Source organism: Molothrus ater, chromosome 1 (assembly GCF_012460135.2).
Source record: "Molothrus ater isolate BHLD 08-10-18 breed brown headed cowbird chromosome 1, BPBGC_Mater_1.1, whole genome shotgun sequence".
Taxonomy (NCBI): domain Eukaryota; kingdom Metazoa; phylum Chordata; class Aves; order Passeriformes; family Icteridae; genus Molothrus; species Molothrus ater.
Genome location: NC_050478.2, coordinates 10,176,902 through 10,193,062, shown reverse-complemented (window position 1 = coordinate 10,193,062; position 16,161 = coordinate 10,176,902). Strand labels below are relative to the sequence as shown.

General features: G+C 37.8%; 1 protein-coding gene across 4 annotated transcripts in view; it reads left to right on the top strand.

The window, feature by feature from the left end:
- Window positions 1–16,161, top strand: part of ESYT2 (extended synaptotagmin 2) — an 80,554-nt gene that overhangs the window by 43,341 nt on the left and 21,052 nt on the right. For all 4 annotated transcript variants that reach the window (XM_054514417.1, XM_036401250.2, XM_036401258.2 and 1 more), the window contains exons 7-12: window positions 7,431–7,486; window positions 12,236–12,356; window positions 12,993–13,169; window positions 13,541–13,623; window positions 14,866–14,914; window positions 15,555–15,644. In XM_054514417.1, coding sequence (XP_054370392.1) covers window positions 7,431–7,486; window positions 12,236–12,356; window positions 12,993–13,169; window positions 13,541–13,623; window positions 14,866–14,914; window positions 15,555–15,644 — 576 coding nt within the window. The remainder of the gene's footprint in view (window positions 1–7,430; window positions 7,487–12,235; window positions 12,357–12,992; window positions 13,170–13,540; window positions 13,624–14,865; window positions 14,915–15,554; window positions 15,645–16,161) is intronic.

Sequence of the window (16,161 nt, the reverse complement as noted above, 5' to 3'; positions counted from 1 at the left end):
CTGTAGTTTGGATTAATTTTTTATAAGGTTTAATTTCACTTAATATTGTCTGCCTTTGGAAAACTGGCTGGATGGGACATTCAAAATTATAAGTCCTGATGAAAATTAGTCTCAAAAAGGAGCACTTGCAGCCATAATGAGTCCAAATAAAATGACTGGAAATAAACAAAATTGTTATGTAGAATGTATAGAATGCCTCTAGAACATAGGGGGCTGTCAGGTTTGTGGAACACCTGTGCAAATGCTGATGCACAGCTATTGTTAGAATAACATTTGTTAAGAATTAGTCTTGTTGCTTATGAAGTGAATGATTTGCACTGCTACTCAGCATACTTAAAATTTGCTACAACTTAGATTTTTTCTCAGTGATTTTAGATTTTGGTAGCTTATGGGCTGTTTTAAGGGCCAACACAGTTGGTGTTTCCACAGCACCTTATTCTTTCTTCCTGTGCCCTCCCATTCAATGCTGTTGTCTCTCTTACACCAGTTTTGAAACTTCTGCTGCTGGAGGAAGATGGCTAAGGGACATGAGCTGGCAGGATATTAAACACCATAAGAAATGCCCAGTTCCCTGTCCTTCAGATGTATCTTAGTTGCCTAAGCCAGCTCACTAAAGTCAGGAGACTGGTATGAGGGTGTGAACCAAAATGCAGAGTGGTGGAAGGGTAGGAAGGAGTAGAGAAGGTGGAGAGAATTGGCTTGAATAAAGCTGTGAGAGGCTGACACTATGGAGAACAGCAGGTGCACTGGATTTGTGCAAAGTCAACTGTGATCCTGCTTCTGGTCACAGCTCGCTTGCCTTCTGTGTCTTCTACCCCCTCAAGTATACATCTTACCTCTCTAGCAGTCTTCTCATTGAAATCTTCAGAGAGTTACAACTGAAAAACTTTTAAACACCAGTTCATTGCAGAGATAGGCTGTGTTTCCTGCACAAACCAGTGGGAATACTACAGCACCTACTCTGTATTGTTGTTTGAAAGGTTGAGTTTATTATGTATTTCCTGGCAGATACACTGGATAATGTTACATATTAAATTATTACAACAATGCCAGCACTTCAGTGTTGTAGGTGGTGATGGGCTTTGCTCTACTAACAAACAAATTGTACCATGCCTCTGTATGGCCTTTCACAAGCAACAGTAGAGGGCATGTTACTTCCCTTCTTGTAAGATATCCCTGGGAAGAATCACATCTTATCCCATGGATTTGTATCCTTGTGGCCTGTAGTAGAGCTTCAGTTTTCCTACAAAAGTCTTGCACTTCCGTAACTCATTTAGCAGGAAGTTGTTAATCAGCATTTTAAAATATGCTGTGGCTTCTCTTCTGGGAATTAGTATTGTTTATGGCAGCCAAATCAAGCCACAAGGTTGGCAGTGTTTAGAGGCTGCTTTTTGTATTTCTCTGAACTTTATTTATGGCCCTGTGTATTCTACATTCCAGCACGTATTTTTCCCTTTGTAAAGGTTTCTAGGGTCTTGAGAACACCCAATGTGTATAGAGATGCTCATTAGCTTTTAGCCTATCTTTTCTTATTGGCTGAAGGGGTTTATTTTTTAATCTGATTTTTTTAACCTCTTCCAAAGTATGCGTTGTGTTAGTTCTCAGTACAGAGCTTTGGTAAGATGTCCATTTTTTGGCTTTCAAGCAGATAACAAAATTTGTTTTCACCTCTCTGAGCAAAAGAAGAATTGTAAGAGGTTTGAGTCACAAGACACACAGACTGCTTCATTGGAAAGTGTAACTGGTGTCTGGAATCTGCCTTTGTGCAGTGAGCTGCTTGGGAGAGTCTGCAAGGCACATCACCTCTCCAGTTGCAGTGTGTCGTGGAAAGGCACCATCGTTTCTGCCTTCTGGCACAATTTCATTTACTTACAAATTCTGCACACAGTTTTTCCAGTGTTCTGGAAAATTTTTCTGTTAGTTCTGCTGCAGAGAACCAGCTGGCATTCTCTGAATTTAGCTAAACTAAGAGAATTATGCATTGCTTAAAATGGTGACAGAGGAGGAAATCATATTGTTAAGCTATTTTTTAAATATGGAAAGTTTTTAGGTTTGGCGCTTCATAAAAGATTCATCAGCTGGGAGTCCTTTGCTTGCTCCCTTTTTCTCCAAAGGACTCTTCAGTTAGTTATGATGGCAACATTGCTGTAACTTCTGTCAGAACCACGTTAGGGAGTCCTGTTCTTCTCCAGCAAGTCATGGCATGGCAGTGCCCAACATACAGAATGAAAACCCCTTGTTATTTTGCTGGACTGTGGCTGGGGGCTCTCTCCTGCTTATGAAGAAATTTTTTGCCTCCTTTCTTCTCACTCTGCTGTGTGTGCATCTGCTTGTCAGTGTTATTTCTATACTTTTGCAGATATAAGGATTTTATTTCTTCTGAGTTGCCTTTTGGAAAACTCTTCTTAAGTTGCAAACAGTGTATCTATTGCAGGTCTGATTATGTTTGGAAACCAAGAGCAGACTTGAAACAACTTCATTGAAAGGAAAGGTGGGGTGAAGACAGGGGGAGATAGAACACTATAAAAACCAGAAGACTAGAAAACAAAACAAACATTTCTCCCTAATACCTGTTGACCAAGATTGGAGAGAGTGTTACTGCTGGGTGCTTCTGGTAGAACTGGAAAGGAAGCTCTATGGTGGGCAAATGCAACAAACTTTATCTGACAGGGGAACATACCTTTAAAGCCCAAACAGTGAAAACTTGATTATGCCAGGAGTTTGAAGGCTCATATTCCTTCCAAAACATTGAATGGCTTAAGATTTATTTGCAAAGCTTTTTTAATAACCCTGTAAAGTTCTTAGCTGTAATAATGTTTTTTTAATTTCTCAGCTTCAGCTTCAAATGGAAGAAGATTTGTTTTTAACATTTCTGAAATTGGTCTTTGTCTTTATTTCTGTACATTAAGTGGATGAAGAGAATTTCTGATATTATATGTATTTCTTGTCTAAATGACCACTCTTAGTGGCAAACATCTTGGGTTTTTTGTGTAATTGTTTTTCCATGTTTCATGCTGTAAGGTCTGATGATGGAATGAATGGGTAGGCTTGTTTTTTTAGCAGAGGTGTGTAATAATCAAAATATTGACAGTGAGGTTGTATCATACACCCTGTTTTGTTTCATAGGCTGTGTTGCAACCTTTTGAAATGCTTTTTAGTCACATCAATGCCAAGTGTCACTTCTCAGTGGCATCTTTTTGGTTGTTCTTGGCTTTCTTTTGGGCTGTGGCAGTTAGTGCAGAAACCACTGTGATAAATGTTTCAGTCCAGTGCAGGAGATATTTCTCAATGTTGAATTTCAACATGCATTGTGTTGCTCAATGCATTTATCCAGTGAAGGCTGTTTAGAAGGCAGCACAGGACATACTGTGTTAATTGCTGTATGCAGCACACTGAACAAAATATGAAAACAAAAGGAAATGCAAATCTGTTCTCATTTGCTATTTAATCTGAAAACATCATTATGTAAAACTGTTAAATACAGGATGCAGGTATGAGCACCTCAGGATACGGACCACTTTTGGAAGGTATTTATGGATGTCCATTTGTTTCTATTTTGCTTATGAATAAGAAAAAAAAATCATATAATAAACTGGGTTCTTTGTCTTAAAACAGTATAAAATTACTTCTTCTAGAAGCTTGGTAGACTGCATAGCTTTTTAAAGTGTCTCATAATGTACAGTCAAAACTTGTGATTAGAACTAGAGAATTAGTCTGAATACTCAATTTGTGGTTAGTCTTATCAGCTACTACCAAGTTACTTGTTTGCTATATTACTTAAACATCTGTGGGTTTGCATGATTGAGGAAGTAGTATAAAACTGAAATTATTAACACTAAGTTGGAATTTTCATCCTGGTTCAATAATTTATTTCTTAACTTTTTTTTTTCAGATTTAAGATAAGGAGGAGATTTCAGAACATATACAAATACAGTAATTTGCACAATTAATTTTTAAGGTGGAATCTTAGTTTTCCTAAATGAAACTATTCTGTGTTCTAGCTCATAGTTTGTTTTTGTAGAACTGTACAACTAAAGCTTGCATACCAATGTAAAAGAACCCATTATGCAACAAATTCTTGTCAACAAGGGTTTTTTTACATTTGGAAATTAAAAACCTCATAGCTTTCAATTGATAATCGTGTAGAAAAAAATTACAGCACCTCAAAGAAAAAAAAAAGACTGTTCAGTATACAGTATGGGTTGTAGCCAAGACCTCATTATCTTCTGAAAGGTATTCCATTTAGCCTTGCTAGTATTTCATAAATAGAGGAGCATTAACCTTTTCTCAGTAAAATGCTGCTAGTTAGTACTCTAATGGAAAGCTGGCAAAGCTAGTTGTAAATGAGGTACTTTAAAAAGGCATGGAATACAAAGTGGTCCTGCAGCCAGTGATAGCTTTGTGCTTTCACCTAAAGAAGGAATCAGCCAAGAAAGTCAGCAATCTCTGTAGAATTTCTGAAGAATTTTTTCACTTTGGATTCTTACAGTCTGGTTTCATCCATAACAAATGTGTATGATCAGGTAGATGGCTTAATCTGAGTTTAGCTTCCCTCACATAGCTGTGACTGACTCTCTGTAGAGAGGGGATGTCTGAAACAGGATCTCTGACTTTCTGGAGAAACTACTGGGTGGAATTATTCCATGATGGGGAAAGATGGAATTTTTCTGCCCCAAGGAAGATGACTCCTTCTCCATCTGCAGATTTGCAGCTGTGGAACAGATTTGGGGCCAGTGTAGCAGAGGAGGGCCTGGGAGCATCCAAGCCAGCAGAGCCTGAACTGCACTGAAGCACCAGGAGAAAGGGGAGGTGGTCACTTCTGAAAGACTCCTGGCCCCATGCGCCATCCTGATCTGTTTTCTCTTGGGGTTTGTGCTTGCCTGGCCCTCAGGTTCAGCCTGTTGGCAACTGTTACAGCTTGTCTGGCCTCAGACCATTACCCACTGCTGCTCTTCCACGTGGGCATCAGCACCACTTCCAGGGGAGATCTGGAGAACATGAAACATGACTGCAGTGTGGCTCTGGAGGCAGCTCAAGGGCACAGGGGCTCAGGTGGTGAGCTCCATCCTGCTGGTAAGGTTGAGGAGACAAGAAGGTGATTGGGAGTAGCCAGGAGGGAGTCATGAGCAGGAAATCATGGAAACCAAGGCAATAACCCTCTGTGATCAGAAGGCTGGCTGGGTGGATGATGGAAGAACTATGGATACAGCTTACCTTGACTTCAATAAAGCTTTGACACAGCCTTCTGCAACATCCTCATAGGTAAACTGCTAAGTACAGAGTAGATAAGTGGGCAGCTTGGTTGAAAAGTGGCTAAACTCTTCAGGCTCAGTGAGTTGTGGTCAGCAACATGAAGTTTGGCTGGAGGACCATCAGTAGTGATTTACCCTGGGTTAGAACCTGGGACCAGCACAAATTCATGGCTGTCCTGGTGCTGGGACAGAGTGTGCTCTCAGCAAGTTTGCTTGCTTAAAACTGGAAGGAGTGCTTGATACACCTGATAGTTGTACTGCTGTTTAGAGGGACCTTGACAAGCTGGAGAAATGTGCCAGCAGCAATCTCATGAAGTTCAACAAATGGCAATGCAAAAGTCTTGTGCCTACAGAGGAGTAACCCTGTCTCCCATGTCAGGCTGGGGGCTGATTGGCTGGAAAGCAGCTTTGCTGAAGAAGATACAGGCTGTTCACTTGGGTAGAAAGGGGAAGAGAAGTCAGAAATGTGCACTTATGGCAAAGGAGGCCAACAGATCCTGGGCTGCAGTAGGAGAAGCGTTGCCAGCTGGTTGAGGGAGATTTTTCCATTCTCCACAGCACTGGTGAGGCACATCTGGAGTGCAGTGTGGGGTTCCCCAGTACAGCAGAGACAGGGACATGCTGGAATAAGTCCAGTGAAGGGTCACAAAAACAATGAAGGTACTGGGCATCTCTCATGACATCATCTCTCATCTCCAGTCCCTTAATCATCTTCACGATGCCCAGGATAGCCTGAGCCCTGTTTGTGGCAAGGCATGGTGCTCATGTAGATTCCTGCAGTAGGTCCCATGACTTGTGTTGCCTTTTGTTCTGGAATATCTGGTTATTACATCTTACTTTTTTTCCTTGAAAGGATAATGATTTCTTTTTTCCCTGGTTAATTGTTTGTTACAGGTAAGCCTGGTAATATTCTTCATAGGTAACATTGTTGAAATATTTGTCTCCATTTCAAAAGTATATTAAGTAACAATGCTCCTTATATGAGTAAATCTGTAATGTGTTCTCTTTAATGGAAGTATTCACAAAGGAAATAACTAATTAAACTATTAATAGATCCTTTGTAAAAGAATGGTATGTGCTATTTTTAAAAAAGAAAGTGAAGGTAGGGTGATGATTCTCATCTGTTTGTGAAAATATATAACTTTTTTTCTTGCAGAGGTTTTTTGTTTTGTTTTAGCATTTAGCTGAACTGCCACAATTAGTTTCCTGACTGAGGAATATCAAAATCCTTTTCTCATGCAGTTATACTTAGATTGAGTGAGTTGGATTTGGAAACTGGTAGTAACTGGGTGGGTTTGGGTTTGTGTTGCTTAAGTACTCTGGTAACTTTTGTGAGTTAATTGAAATCATTCAGTGAAGAGAGAACTAAGGGAACTCAGGTCTGTTGGTTTTTGTTATCTAGAATTAGAATATTATAGGATAAAAAAGGATGTTTTAAATTAGTTTTTAATGCCAGCAATCTTGAAACAGAATAGGGACCTTTATACTGCATAATATTCTGCAAAGATTTTCAGTGAAGAAAGCATGACCTAGCACTGAGTTGTCACTTTTAATTATTTCTGAGGATTTTTCTCACTTTGATAGTTAATCCTATTGATGCCTTTCTTCTTTATCAGTGATAGAATGAACTTGTGCCTTGAAAACAGCCTCTTATGTTTGAAAGCTGTTATCACATCTTCCTGCCACCTTCTTAATCCCAATTCTTCATTCATTCTGTTGACTATGTCTTCTAGATCTCTTATTCCTGGTCTCATGTGGGATTCTTTTTCAGTTTATTATAATTTGCAAATTAATGTTAATGACTGTTCATCTCTAACAGGTCTATGGTGACTCCAGAAATATTTCTCCAGAAAATAGGACCACATTTCATTATTCTATATGGATTGTATGGAGTATATCCTGTGTATTTGTGTATATTGGGGGTGTATATTTATATGAAGAGTGGATAAGAGAATGGTGGAACTTTTTATAACTTTTAAAAAATGTGTCTAAAAATTCTTAAGAATGGAAGAGGGTTTGTTTGTTTGAGAAAATCCTAGAAACTGGTTAATTCTCCACTGATCACAGTCTGTAACAATTGTGTTTATTTCTTCAATGTTACCAATTCTAAGCTCCTTTTCTTTTTTTTTTTTTTTCCTGTCATTTTCCCCCCCTCCCTCTTTTCTCTGCAATTGACAGCTTTTGGAAATTAACTGGACTGGACTGACCAATCTTCTGGATGTTCCAGGCCTGAAGTGAGTATACCTAAAGCAGTGTTTGATATATTATACCTAAAGCAGTGTTTGATATATCTGCACCCCAGTAAAGCCCAGAAAATCTCAAGACCATCAATTGAATAGTTTCTAGGTTAGATGACTCTGAGCAGTTCTCTCTTAATGTAGAATTATATGAAATTGCTCAATTTGCAGAAGGTAGTGATTTCACCACAAGTCAAAGTATGCCAAAAATATATCTGGTAGATCATGTTAAAAATACTCTGAAAATATAATTTATAATGTACTTCTTTTAGTGTTTTCAGCCTTTCCAGAATCTTGTGAATTTCCTGTTTGCTATCTCCTATGATAGCAGAAAGTCACAGAGCCTTCCTTTCATGCCAGTGTGTTCATGAAATCTTGGTTCTTGGCTTTGTACACCAATCCATCTCTATTTGCTTGTGTAAAGGTAGTTAGAAATACCTTAAGACTATTCAAACTAAATAAAGTTTCTAATATCTTCAACTGTTTCCTTTTAAAGCTTTTTCAGTTTATTATGTGAAGATCAAGTGGAGTACCAAAATATTGACTGTATATAGCAATAAAATGTGTTAGCTTATTCAGAGCTTTTCCTAATACCACATAATAAAATCCCAAATTAAAAAGCATCAATAGAGGTGCAAATCAGGCTGCTTTCAATCATTATAAACCTGATTAAGTTAAATCCATTAATATATTCATATTTATCAGGTTTTAATAGTTACCCGGGGGCTTTTTAATATGGAGACAATGGCAAAGGAGATAATGGTGGATCTGATACACACTTGGATTTTGTGACTAGCCCTTTTATTAGATCCCATACTCTCAAGAGTTGGCTGACTCCAGAATTATTTTTTATTGTTTCAAAACAGGAGTTTGAATTTAGTTATTAAATTAATCCCTTAGTAATCAATTGCATAATTGAAGTGAGTTTTGCTTTCCTTAGACATGTGAAGCTATAGCATGGAATCCCAGCTGAGCAGTTTGAAATTAGAACTTGCATTAAGTAGGTTAATGGCTCCAAGAATTGCTCATGTTTCAAGCCTGTCTCTGAGGAAAAAGAGGTTTTCTTGATGAGTGAGAGAAAATGGCTTCCAAAATACAGCTCCTGAGTAATAATTCCCCTTTTTGATATAACATGACTAAATTTACATTTAGCACTTAACTTTACTAGGCTCCTGAGACTCACATCCTGCTACATATTTGCCTGACTGCAAACACAAAACCTCAGATGTAAACAAAGTCTCGCTAAGTATCTCAAGTTTATGGTTTCCAGAGCAACCAAACTTGGCCACATATGCACAACCCAGTGCCATCTAGACGTGGTATAGTTTCTATAGTAACTGTAACTGGGGTGACTCATGCTCTGCCTTGCCAAGAGGTTTCTTTAGTGCTGGATTTGTTTTTCTTATCTGTATAGATAAGTTGTGTATTTTGGTCTGACAACTTGACATATTGTAGTTGTTATAAACAATGATGAACAAGAGATTGCTGCCATCACAGGTACCTTTATAATCCTGTGGCTGTTGGCTGCACACTGAACTTATTTGTACTCTATTTGCAATGTCTGCTGCTAACTGAATTTCAGCATTAGCTGCTGGAAGCTTCCCTGTCAGCTGTTAACAATTTTTTCATTGCTTTTCCTGTATGACTCCACAAGGACAAGGGCACACAAGTAATTCATATTCCATCATTAGTATAGCTTGTGGAGAAGTGGAATTAAAATCTCTGTGTGAGGAGGAGCCAGGCCGTGAGAATACTCAGGTGCTTTCAGGAGGGGATGTGGATGATGGGAAGATGTTGGGGTTGCTTTTGAGATACAGTGAAAACACTCAATGCAGTCAGAAATTTGCTGTGTCTGCAGTATGTATAAAGATAGCACAGGAAAAATACACAGCTAATAAAAATTGATACAAATTAAGTAGAGCTAAGTAGAGAGCAATACAAAAGGGTAGGCAACTAACAACTATTGTTCTGCCATCAAACTGAGCTTTTGAAGACAGTCTAATAAACTATATGAAACATTCTACACTTCCTTCCTTTTTTGAACTGAAAAAATAATTGTACATAGAATCATTGAATGAAGTTTTATGATCTTAGGAAGCTGGTTTTTAATGATGCATCAACATAAGGGTTTATATTAATGCATCTTTCTCTGTTGCTTGCAGTGTTTTGTCTCTGTTTTCCATAGATCAGACCACTTACTTTAGATATCAAAAAATGCAAATGATTGTCATTTTTGCCTTGTATTCATGAAGAATGCTTTGCATCTAGGTGCACCCCAGCTGGCTAATTCTAGATGAGATTTAAACAGCTTGAAAGCATCGTGTTGTTTTAGAATTCATTTAATTCATTAGTTAGTTGCATACAATCTCAGTGTTCTTTTTCAGCTCCATATTTAAATTTAGGGTATCTGCTACCTTCTATGAGTCCAGTTTCTCTGTGTAAAGCTTGGTGAAACTTCATTAATGCTTCCTCATTTTTCTCAGGTGTTTTTTGTGAAATTCAAGTAGTAATGTTGGGATAAAATTGAGACTGACCTCTGGAATCAGTTGGGGTTTGGTTCTGGCATAAAGGATTGTGAGTCCTCCCAGTGCTTGGGCTGTGTTTCTTTCTCTTATTTAAGGAGATTTGCTGAAGCTCTATTTGAACATTAGTCAGTCTCTGGACCTTATGCTAGTCCAGAGGAGGTTTATTTATGCCTGTGATCACAAAGTCTGTGATCTTCAGGAAGCACTAGAGACGAGCAGGACAAGCTCTGGTATCATTGTTTTCCTTGCACAGCTCCTTTGCTTTCTGTCAGTTGGTTTTCTCCATTAGTCATCTGTTCTTAAGGGACTGAGCATAAAGGCAGAGCTTTCTCTTCTTACCAGGTAGGGACACTAACAAAAGCAGGAACAGAAAAGCTTACCTGGTCTCTATACTAGAGTTTTGTCATTAGACTTGAACTTTGAAAAGTGTGATTGTTGCTTGTGTAGTTATCATCACTTCAGCTTGGGTTTGGTTTTTCTTTTCCTTTTAATGTTGACTGGTTGAGATGTTTATCTTCAATTTTTGTCACCTCTTGACAAAATAATGAAATCTAAAATCTATTTTCTTGGCTCATTTCAGAGAGCATAAACTGAAAGCAAGATGTTTGGCAAAATGAAGCTTTAAAGTTTGAAAAGCAGTATGTTAAAACGATAGCTAAGTGAAGCTACTCTTCAGAAAACATTTATTTATCTTAAGATTTACTGAAACTGAATTTCTAGGGTTCACATAGAATGACAACCTCTGTAAATGTGATTGGATAAGCTCTGCATGAAAGGGAGGGCAAGGGAGACTCTTTAGGGCACATGTGAATTAACTCAGAAGTTGAGAGGAAACGTTTTTCCTCTGAGCAATATCTTAACATTATCCACTGTTTCCTCTTTCTAACCAGAAGCCTGCACAGACCTGTCCATTGGTTTTGATGCAGCCTTGAGTTCCTTCTGTTCCTGTTGTTCAGAGTATCATTACAGTCAGCCATGTTGCATCATGTATTGTAGTTACCTGGATTTCCAGTGGAAGTGGGCAGCCAAGGGCTTGCAGGCTGCTCAGGTTTCAAATCTCTGGCATGAAAATCAGTGTGCATTTCTAGTGGGCCAGATTGTATTTAATGGGTTTGTTCTATTGCCCATCTCTAGCATAATGTTAATTGCTCACCACTACATTTTCTTTCCAAATGAAACTGTAACACATATCATGTTTCACTGCAGCTTTTGTGGTTTTATATGCTAGCTCCTGAGTCAGAGTTATTCCCAGCTTCAGATTCAGTCTTAGAAAACTTCACAAGGTGCTCACACAGAAGTGCTTCATCCAAAAAATGTTCAAAGTAATCAAACATTATCTGCATCTTGATTTCACAAAGACTGTAAAAAGGGAATCATGGACTGTATTTAGGAGGAGAAATCACAGCTCCACCACCTTCAGTGAGAATGTCCCTCTGCAGTTCAGAGTATCTCAAGTATTGTTGTAATGACTTCTCTGAAGCTTTGTTCATCCTCCTGGGATGTCCTGGCTGCTTGTGTTCTGCGTTCTGCCTGTGTGGGCAATGTGTGCAACCAGTGCAGTCACTCTGACAATGATTTGTTGTCAGTTCAGACCTGAGCTGGGTGACCTTGTAGCTTAGGAAATGGTTCTCTTCTCTGTGTTTGTGGAGGGGTGTGGGGCTGGGTTTTATATGATTCATTACCAGTGTGGTTGCACTGCCACTCCCTTTTCACTGAACAAAACCAGTTTTGCTGCCCTAGGCTACGTTTTACACATTGTGTTCTCTGTGTCTGTGGTTTAAGTGATGGTCCTCCCAGCTCAAGAGGACAAGTGGTTTCATAACAATACAGGAAGGGGTAGCCAAACTTGCAAGGACAGATAAATCATTATTGAAGTACAAAAGTAATTAAACAGTTACCATCTGCTTGGTTATATGCATCAGAGGCAAGAGCACTAATGAAATTCCTTTTTACCCAGGCTGCTTTCAAAAGGCAGGGGCGAGGGGGAAATCTGGCTGGGGCAGGGAAATGGGCACTTTTACATTCATCCCTGTGGTTTCTGCTGTTCAGTGTCAGCTGCTTCCACCTGGTGGCAGTTTGGGCAAGAATCCTTTATTTTAAGTTTACAAACCAGATGTATCTTCTGCTCTCTCCAGGAAGGCAAGTATTTTCTCCATTTAGGTTGTTAAGCAGCAAAAGGAATATTTTTTTTTAAGTAACTGAGGATTCTTTTCTCCAACAGTGGCTTATCAGATACAATAATATTGGATATCATCTCCAACTACTTGGTCCTTCCAAATAGAATTACAGTCCCCCTGGTCAGTGAAGTGCAGATTGCTCAGCTGAGGTTTCCTATACCAAAGGTAAGCAGGTTTCTGTTAACAGCAATAATTGGGCATTTAGTTCCTTCTGTAGTAACTGTTCAAGGCAATCTGGAGGAATTTTGAAGTACAGTTACTGCACTGGTACAAGTTGCTGTTAATTCAATCACTAATAACTAATTTCATTTATAAACAATTTCTGTGAAGTTAATGTTTCAAAAGAACACCAAGAAAGATGTATTTATTCATTTATTTATTCTTTTTTTAAATCTTAAACTTATTGCTTTTACAATCACTGGATTGTAAAACTGCAATCTAGTTTAACTGTACAGATAAAAAAGTAGCATGTGTTTTATGTTATCATGGAAAATTACTATTAGTGTGCTTCATTAAACAGTTGTTGCTATTTTTTGCTACTCACTTCCAGAAACCTGATATTTCTTGATGTAACTGGCATGTTTCTGATGGCTGATGACAGTTTTTCTTTTCAGGAGTCTGTTGAGTGCTAGGTCTGTTGAGTGTGTGGATCATCACTGATATCTTCTATTTACAGTATGTCCAAAATAAGTTTCATAAGTTAAGGAAATGACAATGGAAATAATAAAAACATCTTTGTGTAAATTGTGATGACATGGCAGCTTTCAGATTACTGTACAAACTCATCTTTTCTTTTTTCAGGGTGTTCTAAGGATACACTTCATTGAAGCTCAGGACCTAGAGGGAAAAGATACTTATCTAAAAGGGATTATCAAAGGAAAGTCAGATCCTTATGGAATCATCCGTGTGGGCAACCAAATTTTCCAAAGCAAGGTCATCAAAGAAAATCTCAATCCAAAATGGAATGAAGTTTATGAGGTATAACCAATAAAAATATCTTGTATGTTCTTCTTTATGGAAGAAACAAAAGAAGAAATATGCCTCTTTCTTTTGTTTAAGAGGTTATTTTGGGGGTGTCCTTAATATTATATATATATTTTTTTTTTTTTTTCTAGACTGAGCATCAGAAATTCTGAAAAAGAAGTTTGGGCTTTTAGAGCCAACATTGACAAATTTTATCTGAAAAGCTTTTAAAATTGCTCTACTCATTACATTGCAGTTTTTTAAAGCATTTGCTTACTAATGTTTTTTATTGTACAAAGGTGCTGCAGCTCAGTGTTTTACTGTTGTTATGCCATTTGCCCAAACTGGTCAGTTTTACTGATAATGCCCTCTCACTGAACTTCCAGGCCTTAGTGTATGAACATCCAGGACAGGAGCTAGAGATTGAGCTCTTTGATGAAGATCCAGATAAAGATGACTTCCTGGGGAGGTAAATGTTATGGAGAATATGTTTGTAGGTATTGGAAAGAGATTAAATATTGTAATTTTTTTCAGTTATTATTTTTATTTTATTGCAGTTGTTCTGCTATCTAATTGTATTTATAAATCAATTATCTTGGTAGTAAGGAATTCCCTAACTACTTCATGTATGTAAATTCATTTTTATGCAAATGTGCTTGGGTGTGTATATACACATGTATATGTTTACATCTTTTCTGAAGAAAGCAGGTGAGTATTGTGGGTACCCAGAATTGTGCCCTAGCTTCTTTAATGTCTGTGAGCTAGCACTAAGTCTTAATTCCTTCTTCAGGCAAAGTTAATATAGTTTTATAACTCTGTATCTTCTTCATCTTCATAGCTTCTAAATGACTGTCTCGAGTTTGTTTTTCCTCTTAAGAGCTGATCTTAACTATTTGATTAAAGAAAATATTTACATTTACTTGTAATGCTTTTACAAACATGACTCACTCTTTGATTCACAAGCCATAGGTGTTTACTCATAAACATTTCAGGGATTTAGCCAGCTTCTTTCCCCAGTAATTTGTCACCTTTATTTCTTGCAGAGTTTTGGAACTTCCTATTGTTGCTTTCCATATGGAGTAGAGCTCCCTTGCTTTTCCAGCTCCTTCTCTCTTAACAGGAGCAACAGTACCTACTTCTCATTAAAATTAAGAAGTAGGAAGTACAAAGGTTTCTTTTTCTTTGCACTTCCCTAATCTTACACTGAAGTGATGGTGGGAGGAACTGACCTAATGTGTACATCAGTACTAATAAAATAAAAAGCCAGACAAATGTTCATGCACTGGCATGCAGATGTCTGCTCTGTTTAATTTTTAGCAGATTCATTCCCTGCTACATTTTTAGCTTGTGTGAACTACAGTTCTCCCAGACACTGCCAAAGCATGAATTTGGTCATAGGTGCTATTTCCAGTGGGTAGTTTGGATGTGCTCTCTGTTTTGAGAGTTGGGTCATACATATGTGAGTTATATTGTGCCAGTTGCCCTCATGGTTACAAAATGGGCTCTAGTGCAGGCATTTTCCTGAAATCCTGCACTCATCTTTGTTCAGCTGTTTCATTCCCTGCTTCTTCTTTTCTGAGGTGCTACAAGTATAATATTCTGCCCTTTTGATCTCAGTGGATACTCAGCAAGCACAGGGTGGGGCTTGAGTTCTGGGCTAGATCTTTTGTTTCTTGGCTAAAATACTACTTCTTTTTCTCCCTTTTCCTAGTTTGATGATTGATTTAATTGAAGTTGAGAAGGAGCGTCTTCTAGATGAGGTAATCAAGTTCAGTCATTTTTGGTTTAACAAGGCCCATACGTTGTACATGTTGTTGTTCTTGGATTATTTTTTCCTGGGCATAGTTTCTGTATGTGCAAGAATAACCTTAATGCTGTAGAAATACATGCCCTGATGATCAGTACAGTGGTTTAATAGATACCTAAACCGGTGAAATCTGAAAAATAATGACATTCTTTTTAGGTCTTGGGGTTTTAAGGTTACTCCTATGCAAATGCAAAAAATAGTAACTTAGATATTTGGTGAGAAGGGTTTTTTTTGCAAGAGAACAGTTAATTGCTGGGCAGACTAATTTTTGTCCTATATGTATGAGAGACTTTATAGGAACCTTGTGCAGGGTTTGTTTTCCCAGAATATCCTTAAAGAACTTTAAGAATTTTCTTGGTATTTTAAAGATGCTTTTATCATATAATGTATAATGTTTGTCTGGGTGGTTTTATCATTCTGTGTTGTAATGCTTTATGCAAAATATGACATTTCAATGGATCAGATCTTTTCAGGTTATGTGGACTTCAGCTCTGAGAGATTCTTAGCAGACTTTAGCGATTCCTAAATGTCCTGAAGAACTAATAATGTATTTCTTTGCCAGATTATTTCACATTACTTTGCTTAACTTTCAGTGGTTTACTTTGGATGAAGTGTCCAAAGGCAAGTTGCATTTAAAACTGGAATGGCTCACATTGATGCCAACTGCTGACAATCTAGACAAGGTATTAAGGGAACACATTACTTTCCTTCTAATCTTAATTGTTTTGGGGTGATTTTGTTGTGACTTTTTTGTTTATTTGTTAAGTATGTAACCAGATCTCTAGCTGCTGTGAATTTGGAGAAACCTATAGCTTTATTCCAAGCTGTCTTTAGAAATCTCAAACCAGTCATAAGTGTAAATGGTTTACACTCAGATTTTCAAATGCTTTTGTTGTTCTCTTCTTTTCTCTTAATGTTACTGTTTGAGAATATCTGCTGACATTTCTTTAGTCTGGGAGATAAAGATGGATATGATGTTACAATCTGTCCAATCTAAAAAAAATAAGTAGGAAATGGGGTGCAAACTTCCATGCAAATGGTTCTGAAATGTCTGTATGAGTCTTGAAAACTTACTTTTTATGCTTCATGCTCTGAATTTATGAATGTTTGCTTTTTGGGAGATGGTTTTTTGTTGGTTTTTTTTTCAGAAATGAGACAGAAATAGTAACCCTTGCTTTCCAGAAAGGCTTACAGTGTGTT